The 10,118-nt window shown below is 39.0% G+C and overlaps 5 protein-coding genes across 5 annotated transcripts in view; 2 read left to right on the top strand and 3 right to left on the bottom strand.

Annotated features, from left to right (window-relative positions):
- FDP41_004624 (uncharacterized protein) overlaps window positions 1-622 on the bottom strand; it is a gene marked incomplete at both ends in the record, with an annotated part of 4,318 nt that extends 3,696 nt beyond the window's left edge. The window contains 2 exons of the mRNA XM_044708059.1: window positions 1-343; window positions 432-622. The exon at window positions 1-343 is cut by the window's left edge and continues 123 nt beyond it. Coding sequence (XP_044561031.1) covers window positions 1-343; window positions 432-622 — 534 coding nt within the window. The remainder of the gene's footprint in view (window positions 344-431) is intronic.
- Window positions 623-945: 323 nt separating this feature from the next.
- Window positions 946-2,910, bottom strand: FDP41_004623 (uncharacterized protein; the record flags this gene model as incomplete). Its single annotated transcript, XM_044708058.1, has 1 exon — window positions 946-2,910. The coding sequence occupies one exon, from the start codon at window positions 2,908-2,910 to the stop codon at window positions 946-948; it is 1,965 nt and encodes a 654-aa protein (XP_044561030.1).
- Window positions 2,911-3,510: 600 nt separating this feature from the next.
- Window positions 3,511-5,519, top strand: FDP41_004622 (uncharacterized protein; the record flags this gene model as incomplete). The annotated part of the gene is made up of 2 exons (XM_044708057.1): window positions 3,511-4,137; window positions 4,260-5,519. The coding sequence occupies 2 exons, from the start codon at window positions 3,511-3,513 to the stop codon at window positions 5,517-5,519; spliced, it is 1,887 nt and encodes a 628-aa protein (XP_044561029.1).
- Window positions 5,520-5,944: 425 nt separating this feature from the next.
- On the top strand, window positions 5,945-8,733 carry FDP41_004621 (uncharacterized protein; the record flags this gene model as incomplete). The annotated part of the gene is made up of 2 exons (XM_044708056.1): window positions 5,945-8,668; window positions 8,725-8,733. 2 exons carry the CDS (start codon window positions 5,945-5,947, stop codon window positions 8,731-8,733), a joined length of 2,733 nt encoding a protein of 910 aa, XP_044561028.1.
- Window positions 8,734-8,840: 107 nt separating this feature from the next.
- Window positions 8,841-10,118, bottom strand: FDP41_004620 (uncharacterized protein; the record flags this gene model as incomplete). The annotated part of the gene is made up of 1 exon (XM_044708055.1): window positions 8,841-10,118. A coding segment is annotated over one exon (1,278 nt), but the record flags the coding sequence as incomplete, so codon positions are not given.

Below are 10,118 nucleotides of genomic sequence, written 5' to 3'. Positions count from 1 at the left end.
TGATGTTCCTGCCACATTGAGTACTCGTGCTCGTTTGGCTGTTCGAAAGTTGTAGACAGATATCTGATATTCGGTAGAACTCTCTTTGGTTTGATTGAGATTTTGTTGGCTCTTTCGTTTGGAATCTGAAGAGTTGATGGATTCACTCAATGCAATAAATTTTCGGTTGTAGGAAATGGCAAAAGAATGAATTTCCAAAACATTGCCACTTTTCAAAATAAATGTATGAGTTCGTTTTTCATAATTAAATATTGAAACATGTTTTCCGACAAGATATACAATTTCCTCTTCATTTTCCAAATGTTGAATGGCTTGCGGTATATTTCGAAATCCGAGAGTGTGGCTGTTGATGATGATGATCGGGTTGATGCAATGATTTATCAAAAGAATTTTTTTTTAATGATCCAATTCGGTTGCTTTAAAAAACTTACAAAAATTTGAGACGCGTTCCTTCAAACGTTTCCATAGCAGCATCATTGTCATCTTCTTTCTTATCTGCATTTAATTGAGGAGAGCCAGGCTCAAACGAAGCATCATTCAAAATGTTGTTCGATGATGATTGATTCGGAATCTGAATGGTATTTGATGAGGACGAGGTTGTGGTGTCCTCATTCTCGGTCATTGTTACTGAAAGGGATTCAAAGGATGTTATTAATGAATTTTTTTTAATGTAAAGATTTTGGCGGGAATGAATAAATTAAGACTTATCGAGCGCTCTCCTATAATGAACCTCAAGGTATAATATTAAAGCATTGCTGCTTCAAGCAAAATTGGCTTGGAAATTTCTCTTGCTGCTTAAAATTCAAAACTATCGTTTTCATTCTTTCCATCGAATTTCTTTACTGAACTATGTATTCGACTTCATGATTAGATCATTTGAAAGAACAAAGAGATGGAAAACATAATGCTCACTGTGGGTAAGTAAAGAGATATGGTATAATAATTTTATGCAATGAGTTTGTGAAGAGACTCAATACTATGATTGAGTTTTTCTTTTTCAAAATCGATCAAAATCTTATTCGATGGCACATGCTCAGCAAACAAATGCTCGTATCGACCAGGGTTGCCATCCACAGGTGGATAAATTCTCTTAAAGTTGTGCATTCGTGACAATTCATCTTCACTATCGTGGAGAATGTACTTTTCTTGAGCACTCACAGATTCTCCATAATAACGAAGTTTGCTCTGTTTCTCTTGTTCGTAATTCAAACGCGAGTAAGGAACCATACCAATAATATGGAAAGCTTCGCTCAAAACATCGACCTTCACGCGTTTATCGAGCACTGAGGACACTCCTAGAGATGGCATTATATTGACCTCAATGAGCCATGGCTTCAAATTGTTGTCGATCATGACGTCAAAACCATAAATTTCAAAGCAGTTCTTTGTGCTTGGCAATTTGACCTTGTCACATGTTTGTCTAATTCTTCCTTCAACGGAAATTAATGTCTTGACAATGAGTGATTCAACGTCACCCCAAATCTTTTCGACTGGGAATCCATTTCGTTTGAGGTATGATTTGAGGGATGGAATGCTCCATTTGTGAGCATGTTCATTCCAACCATCCTCCTCTGACTCTCCTTCTTCATTATTTCTCACGTAGGCATCAGACTTTTTGTTGAGTGAGTAATTGGTTAAATGCGAAAATACACTATCCAAATTTTCCATGTCGTATTCTTCGGTGGCAAATCGCGCTAATCCATCATTATGCAAATAAACACGAAGAGGATCATATGAGGAGACAAGAACATAGAGTCTCATGTCAAATTTCTTTCCGCTAATCAACAATGGATTTGCAATATATTCCTGAGCGAGGATACGTTTGTCTTGTGGAATTGGAGCCTGTTTCTTGGTATTGTAAACGCTAATTCCTCTTCCACAGCTACTTGCGAATGGTTTGAGAATGAAGAGCTCTTGTTCCTTACATCTCTGTTCAAAAACATTGTAATCGTACGGTAAGAGGAAGCTGTCAGGGAAAAAGTCATATTCAGCACCTCCCATTAATTGCTGTTGTCTGAAGAGATTAATGAAGAGTAAATCCTTTCGACCTAAATTTGTTGATCCTGGAAAATGATTCACTTTTTGAAATGCATTCAAGTGTTGATAAAAGTGAGCAGGCAAGTGACGTCCCCAGAAAATTGAAAATGGTTCCTTGATGAAACTTTCGAAACGTCTCTCCTTTTCCTCCTCGTCTGCACTCATAAATCCTCTCTCAACCACAGGAACGTCCTTTCCTAATCTCTTAAATCCCGCTCTGAGTAAGCTATATCTTAGTGCGCTATAATTAAAACTAGAAAGACGGTAGTATGGTTGTGAATCCACAATATTATCTTTTAAGGTTCGGGATTGAAGTTGTGCATTATGTTGTTCATAGTATTGGGCAAGGTTAGGATTAGGATATGTCTTGTCAATATTTGGTAATTGTGCAGTTAGAGATTCAACATTATCTTGTGATTGAAATTCAAAAGCAGCCTTTCCGTCCGTAAATTGATGAATGAGAGAGATGGTGGGTGGTCTCGGAGTACCGTATTGTTCAAAAATCGATGGCAACACATAGAATTTTCTCTCCATAGCCTCCAAAGCTGCTTGCTCTGAAGTAGCCATTTCTGCAGGTGAGAGTGATGGTGCTGAGGCGGTTTGTGCTTCCTCTGAAATCAATTCCGATGGTGATGGCCTCGATGGAAATGTCTCTTCATTCACGGCAACACTTGTGGCAGACTGATGAGAGGTTGTTGTGGTTGAATAGGAAGCATAACATTGGTTGTTAGTAGTAGTATTATTATTATTTCTTCTCAAGGCAAGTCTATGATGTCCATTGTTGGTGAGAACGGAAGGAGAGCCTCCTTCCAGTCCAATCCATGTTTTACATAGAGAAGAGTTGGAAAGGAAAGGCTTGAGACGTCGTTGCATTTTTGTTTGTTGCGAAAAAAAATTGATTAATCGGCCTATCCATCAGCCTTTTTGATTGAATGGCTATCATCGTATGTTCGGAATGAGTGAAAACCCAAGCGCAATGGTGAATTCAACTTGAAAGAGAAGATGTTATAAAGTTCTGCATCTTCACAAAGTTTCGAAATTCAAAATAATTTCTTTAAAGTATTTTCTTAATGTTGAGGACTGTACATCTCTGAAATGCATGTTCAAAAGAATGGCCACATTGAACAACAACAACGAATTGACCATTAGAGGAATGGTGTACCACTAAATCGCTCAATTTGTTGAATACTCTTTGAAGGAAATTACTCGATTATGTGTTGCTTCCTTTTCTGAATTTGTCAAGCAAACACTTTCCACTTACAAATCCAACCAAATGATTGCATTGCACAAAGATTACTCGTCAAAAGCAAGCACGTTTATTCTCTAAAAAACAGACTCCACCAGTTTGAACATTTTCATATAACGCTGAATCACCTTTGAATTTGTTATACTTCCATATCTTTAGATTGATTTTCAATCCAATTCACAAATCAAAGCAATCCATTATTGTATTAATTCAAGCAAACACCAAGAATGGTCGAACTCAAGAAAGTTGCCAAACAAAAGTCTACTGCTGGACCTTCAGGAAAATCCAAACAGAAACAACAACACATTCCCTCAAAAACCAAAACTCGTGTACCACTCTTCCAAAAGATTGTTCAAGAACAAATTCAACCTGCTTACCCATCTCCCATTCTCGATGAGAAACGAGATCGCAACTTTGAAGATCTGATGAAACATTCCCTCGATGAAATCTTGAAACTCAAACATACGGACAATCCACACAGTTCCTTCATTGGTAAGGCTGAAAGAATTCTCAATGCTGAGGAAGATATTGCCAATTATAGAGCCAAAGCAGAGCTTCCACTTCATCCTTCCACACCAAAACAAGTCATTTCTAAAGTTTCAGAGTATTTTCACGGTGTGATGGATCTTTCCTCTCCAGTGAATTTGGAAAATGTGAATCCTCCTGCAAATATTCCAGCATTGATTAGTTCCTTCTTTGGTTCATTGTACAACGTGGCAGTGGTCCACGATGAATTTGCTTGGAATGTTTCATTGACAGAAATTGAATCTTTGGGAATGTTATCGAAATTGGTCGGTTGGGATCCACAAACTGCGAATGGAATATTTACTTTTGGAGGAACAGGAAATGAATTGGTAAGTCGTCATCATTGTGAAATTTTAAACCCTTAATGATGATGGTTTATTGTTGATGAACTGCGAATGATTTATGAACATGAATTTTTTGCCTTTTTTAATGAAACCCAAAACAACATCAGTATGCCCTCAAAGTTGCTTTAGCAAGGTGTCTCGGAATGAAATATCGTTACAAAGGTATTCGTGATAGTGATCATGTAAAGGTTTTTGTCTCTGAGATTGGTCACTATTGCAAATTTAACACCTGTGATTGGTGTGGTATTGGAATGGACAATATTGTTGGTATTGGCATCAATGATGACAATTCGATGAATATGGATGACCTCTACAAGAAACTCTCCGAATCTGCTCGCAACAAGGAAAAAATTGCATGCATTATTGCTACCTGTGGATCGACGGACCCATTCGGTGTCGATGATGTTCGCAGCATTGTGGAAATTCGTGACAAGATTGTTGAGGAATATCAACTCGATTACAAACCCTTCGTTTACGTCGATTCTGTGATTGGATGGCCATGGCTCTTCTTCCGTTATTATGATTTTGAGAAGAATCCTCTCCAAATTGACACTCAATATGTCCTTCCTGCCATTAAGAGTGTGTTTGAAAGAATTCAATTCATGAATTTGGCAGACGCTGTTGGAATTGATTTCCACAAGACTGGATTTTCTCACTACGTCTGTAGTTGTGTCTTATTCAAAGACAGAAAAGAATTTGAAGAGAATCTATCACGTCCCAAAGAGTTCATGTATTACTTGTATAATTTCTCTGTGTACAAACCTGGATGCTACACACTCGAATGCTCGAGACCTGCCATGTGCTTGTCTGCCTATAGCACTTTGTTATTGTTTGGAATTGAGGGTTATCAGTCAATGATTGCTCATTTGGTGAGTGTTCAACATGCACTTCGTACCGCTCTCTCTGAATTTGAGAACATTGTCATTGTAAATGATTTGGATAATGGATTTGTGACACTCTTCAGAGTCTATCCAGAAGGAATCAATGCCAAAGAGCAATACAAAAAAGAATTTGAAGAGAGTGATGCCACAGTTGTTAACAAATCCAACGATTATCAAAAACATATTGCAAACATTCTTCACTTGAAACGAATCGAAGAAGATGGACCTGCTCTCTCCTACACTAGAAATTTCAGAAAAAACAAACATGGACTTGCATTGTCTGCTATTAAGGCCTTCCCAATGAGTCCATTCTGTACTGAAGAACTTATTCGAGATTATGTGGTGAAATATATTGTAAATGTTTGTAAAGAAGTTGGACATGATATTGACGGCCATGTTGAAAAAGTGGAAGGAGAAGGCCATCCTTCATGGAAATATCCAAGACATCGACATTTTGACAAGCTAACGATGCACAATCAGTGGTAAATGATGAGGAATATGGCAAGCACCACTTTTGTGCGGCAGTTGAAATATTGTGAACTTCACAAGAGAAGGAATTTGGTGAGACTGAATTGCTTATTCCCATTTGTGATCGTGGGTTTGACGATAATAAATGAGACACTAAATTTGATGCAGAATCACCAGTTAAGTACTTACATACTCGCTTTGGAAATTTGAGTTTGTGTGAGTTTTTGAAAAGTGGCATTGTTGATTAATGACTCATTGAAGATGTGAACTCCTGAGGACAAACTAATTTTTTAATTTTTCGATGGGTAATGAAAGTGGTGAACACCAACTTGACACAAGCTTCCACTTTGTGTCTCAGAAAACAAAAAAAACTGCCCGAGATATCGTTTGCTCCTTCTTTTCCACACCAACCATCTCAAACCCCTAGTATATCTCCTTCCAAAATGACAAGTTCGACGACGAGCAATAGTACCAGGAGTTCAACCGCATGCACCACCAATGCCATCCCTACGTCTCTGCTGCTGAGACTCTTTTTATCCTTCTTCATTCTCTTCATCTTGTCCTTCACAAACACTCCTCTATCCTCAACAACAAAAACAACTCAACCTATCATTCTGGTCCATGCAGCACCTATCATTACCTACTTAGACTATGCCTATGACACCTATCTTCTCTTTAACTCGGCTCTCGAAAATACAACGAATGCCACTTCGTGCGGATATCCCAGTTCAAATCCGTGTTTTACCATCCAACAACAAATGCAAGCCATCGATGCGCAAATACCCTCCACGCAAAATGTCTTGTACAACCTTCAATTGACCATTCATGTGATGAGTGATATTTCATCCGAGTTTTGCAATTACATGTTCACAAATCCGAACATATCCAAGTTTGCTAGTTTTGATTTCACATGGATTTCCTCGAAACCTAACCAATCGCATGTGGTGTTGGATTGTCAGGGGAGCGAATTTTTTAGTTTTTCCAAAGCTCCTGCCATATTGAATATCACGAATCGATTTAGTTCGTTCGATGTGAGGAATACAATTTTCAAGGAAAAGATGATGATTTCGTCCATGAATTATTGCAATTTTACTGGCTCCTCGATATACAAGTTAAATGAAAATAGTGACACGAGAATTCAAAATTCAATTTTTTTCAATACCTACTGGTCGATGTCGAACGTGGCAGCAGCATTAATATTTCGATGGTGTAACTTTGTGAATGGCAGTATGATTATGGGAGATGTTATTTCAAAAACCCTCACAGTGGGAGAATCTTATTTTGAGAATGTGGATTTGATTTTAAGGTTTTCAAATATGAATTTTTTAAATGTCAAATTTAATGATAATTTGGTAATTTTTAGCCAATTTCAAAGCTTGTTAATGCAACAAATTAATATTGTCACAACAAAACAAACACTGATAACGTTCGGAGACTCGATGGTCATTCGAAACTCCATCTTTGAACGAAGCAATTTAGATCTAAAAATTGTTTCTGTACGAAGTGTTAAAATAGAGAATTCGACTTTTTCAAATAATTATCAAACAGATCTAACCAATAAGGCGCTGTTGCAGCTCACTGGCTTGTATACTCTTTCTGTCACCAATTCAAGTTTTGTCAACAATAGAGACCTCCCAATGATGTCCATCTATCAAGGCTCCATTGTGAATGTTCAAAATTCAATTTTTCAATTTAACACTGGAGGAGCAATTCAAATTGAAAACATGGTTGGATATTTCAAATTCTCTTCAGTTTCATTTAATAATTGCATATTTACTGGAAATGTGGGACAACATGGAGGTGCTGTTGCAATTGGTAGAACTATTGGAAATCTCATCATTTCAAATTGCCAGTTCACAAAGAATTATGCAATGGATGGAGGAGCACTCTATTTACAACAAGAAAATGTCACTATTTCAAATTGTCAATTTTCAGGAAATTCGGCATCCCAAAATGGAGGATCCATCTTTGTGAAAGATACTTCATCATTTTCTCTTCAAAGTTCTACTCTCCAAAATAACATGGCCAAGCGAGGAGGTGCCTTATACTTGTCTTCTCTCACTTCCAATTACATAGTGAACTCAATTTGCACCAATAATATGGCCTCTTATTCAGGTGGATGTCTTTTCACAGAAAACCCAATGAATCCTTCATTGTTGCAATCGGTTTCCAACTCGTTGACAGGACTAAATTCAGCTGTTTCATATGGAAACAATATTGCCACAAGTATTGATGCAAGTCAATTCCAATTTTCAGTCAAGTATCAGAATCAACAAGATCCATCGATCACTACCATCACAGACATGCCATCTTCTCTCACCTTATATCCAGGACAGCCCGTAGATATTACTTTGAAAATGAAGGACAAGAATAATCAAGAAATCAAGTCAATTGAACAACCTATTACAGTGTCGAGTGTTGGCAACAATATTTCTGTCCTCATTGATTCCCTCTCAAGCGATTATTTAACCATCCGGGGATTGTATCTTTCTGTGTATTCCAGCAATGACCTTCTCACGAATACGACATTGAATTTGACAGTGAACAGCAACATGTTCTTTTCCATACCAGTCCAAATCATGACATGCAATCCAGAGGATTCTCTTCAACCGATGAGCTCGAGTGGAAATGCAATGATTTGTTCTAAAAATCCTCCTGGATTTCCGTATTTCATTGTGATTCCTGTGGTCTTGATTGGAGGAGTGATTCTCTTTATTGTTGGAATTATCTTTGGAATTGCTGTCTTGTATGGTGTCTATGTGATTGTGAAAAAACTGAAAAAGCTCGAAAAGAAAGAAAAGGCAGAAATGAAGTTGGAAAAGACTTTAATTGACAAGAAATTTATTTTCACAGGTTCCACCACAACTCCTCCTCTGAATGCACATGCTTCGGGTCGAACGACGAAATCCGTTATGAGTAGTATCACTCGACCATCTATTCACTATCAAGAAAAGCACATTATACCCATTGAAAATTTAGATGTTGTTAAAAAGATCGGAGAAGGATCGAATGGAATGGTCTATCTTGCTAATTGGAATGGAACTGAAGTTGCTGTGAAGAGTCTCAAATTAGATTACTCTGAATTGCATGGAGAAAGTGAAGAATTCGAACGAGAAGCATCCCTATTGAGCTCATTGAGACATCCAAATATTGTGAATTTCTACGGAGTTAGCATGACTGAAAATGGAAAATTCATGATTGTTGAATATTTATCTCGAGGAAGTTTGGATAAGCTCATTTATCAATGCAAGACGGGTAAGGCGAAGTTACCTCTCGCTAAAAAACTTTCCATCTTGTTGGGAATTTCGAACGGAATGGCCTATTTGCATTCCTTAAAACCTAACATGATTGTTCATCGTGATTTAAAACCTGGAAATATTTTACTGGATAATAATTTGACACCAAAAGTGTGTGATTTTGGTTGGGTTTGGGTTTGGGTTTGGGTTTGGGTTTGGGTTTGGGTTTGGGTTTGGGTTTGGGTTTGGGTTTGGGTTTGGGTTTGGGTTTGGGTTTGGGTTTGGGTTTGGGTTTGGGTTTGGGTTTGGGTTTGGGTTTGGGTTTGGGTTTGGGTTTGGGTTTGGGTTTGGGTTTGGGTTTGGGTTTGGGTTTGGGTTTGGGTTTGGGTTTGGGTTTGGGTTTGGGTTTGGGTTTGGGTTTGGGTTTGGGTTTGGGTTTGGGTTTGGGTTTGGGTTTGGGTTTGGGTTTGGGTTTGGGTTTGGGTTTGGGTTTGGGTTTGGGTTTGGGTTTGGGTTTGGGTTTGGGTTTGGGTTTGGGTTTGGGTTTGGGTTTGGGTTTGGGTTTGGGTTTGGGTTTGGGTTTGGGTTTGGGTTTGGGTTTGGGTTTGGGTTTGGGTTTGGGTTTGGGTTTGGGTTTGGGTTTGGGTTTGGGTTTGGGTTTGGGTTTGGGTTTGGGTTTGGGTTTGGGTTTGGGTTTGGGTTTGGGTTTGGGTTTGGGTTTGGGTTTGGGTTTGGGTTTGGGTTTGGGTTTGGGTTTGGGTTTGGGTTTGGGTTTGGGTTTGGGTTTGGGTTTGGGTTTGGGTTTGGGTTTGGGTTTGGGTTTGGGTTTGGGTTTGGGTTTGGGTTTGGGTTTGGGTTTGGGTTTGGGTTTGGGTTTGGGTTTGGGTTTGGGTTTGGGTTTGGGTTTGGGTTTGGGTTTGGGTTTGGGTTTGGGTTTGGGTTTGGGTTTGGGTTTGGGTTTGGGTTTGGGTTTGGGTTTGGGTTTGGGTTTGGGTTTGGGTTTGGGTTTGGGTTTGGGTTTGGGTTTGGGTTTGGGTTTGGGTTTGGGTTTGGGTTTGGGTTTGGGTTTGGGTTTGGGTTTGGGTTTGGGTTTGGGTTTGGGTTTGGGTTTGGGTTTGGGTTTGGGTTTGGGTTTGGGTTTGGGTTTGGGTTTGGGTTTGGGTTTGGGTTTGGGTTTGGGTTTGGGTTTGGGTTTGGGTTTGGGTTTGGGTTTGGGTTTGGGTTTGGGTTTGGGTTTGGGTTTGGGTTTGGGTTTGGGTTTGGGTTTGGGTTTGGGTTTGGGTTTGGGTTTGGGTTTGGGTTTGGGTTTGGGTTTGGGTTTGGGTTTGGGTTTGGGTTTGGGCTTGGGTTTAGTTTGTTGGGTTTGGGTTTGCTTGCTTGG

The sequence above is a fragment of the Naegleria fowleri genome, assembly GCF_008403515.1.
Source record: "Naegleria fowleri strain ATCC 30894 chromosome Unknown tig39, whole genome shotgun sequence".
NCBI lineage: Eukaryota > Heterolobosea > Eutetramitea > Acrasida > Naegleriidae > Naegleria > Naegleria fowleri.
The sequence above is the reverse complement of the archived record's forward strand: the minus strand, read 5'-3'. Positions and strand labels throughout refer to the sequence as shown.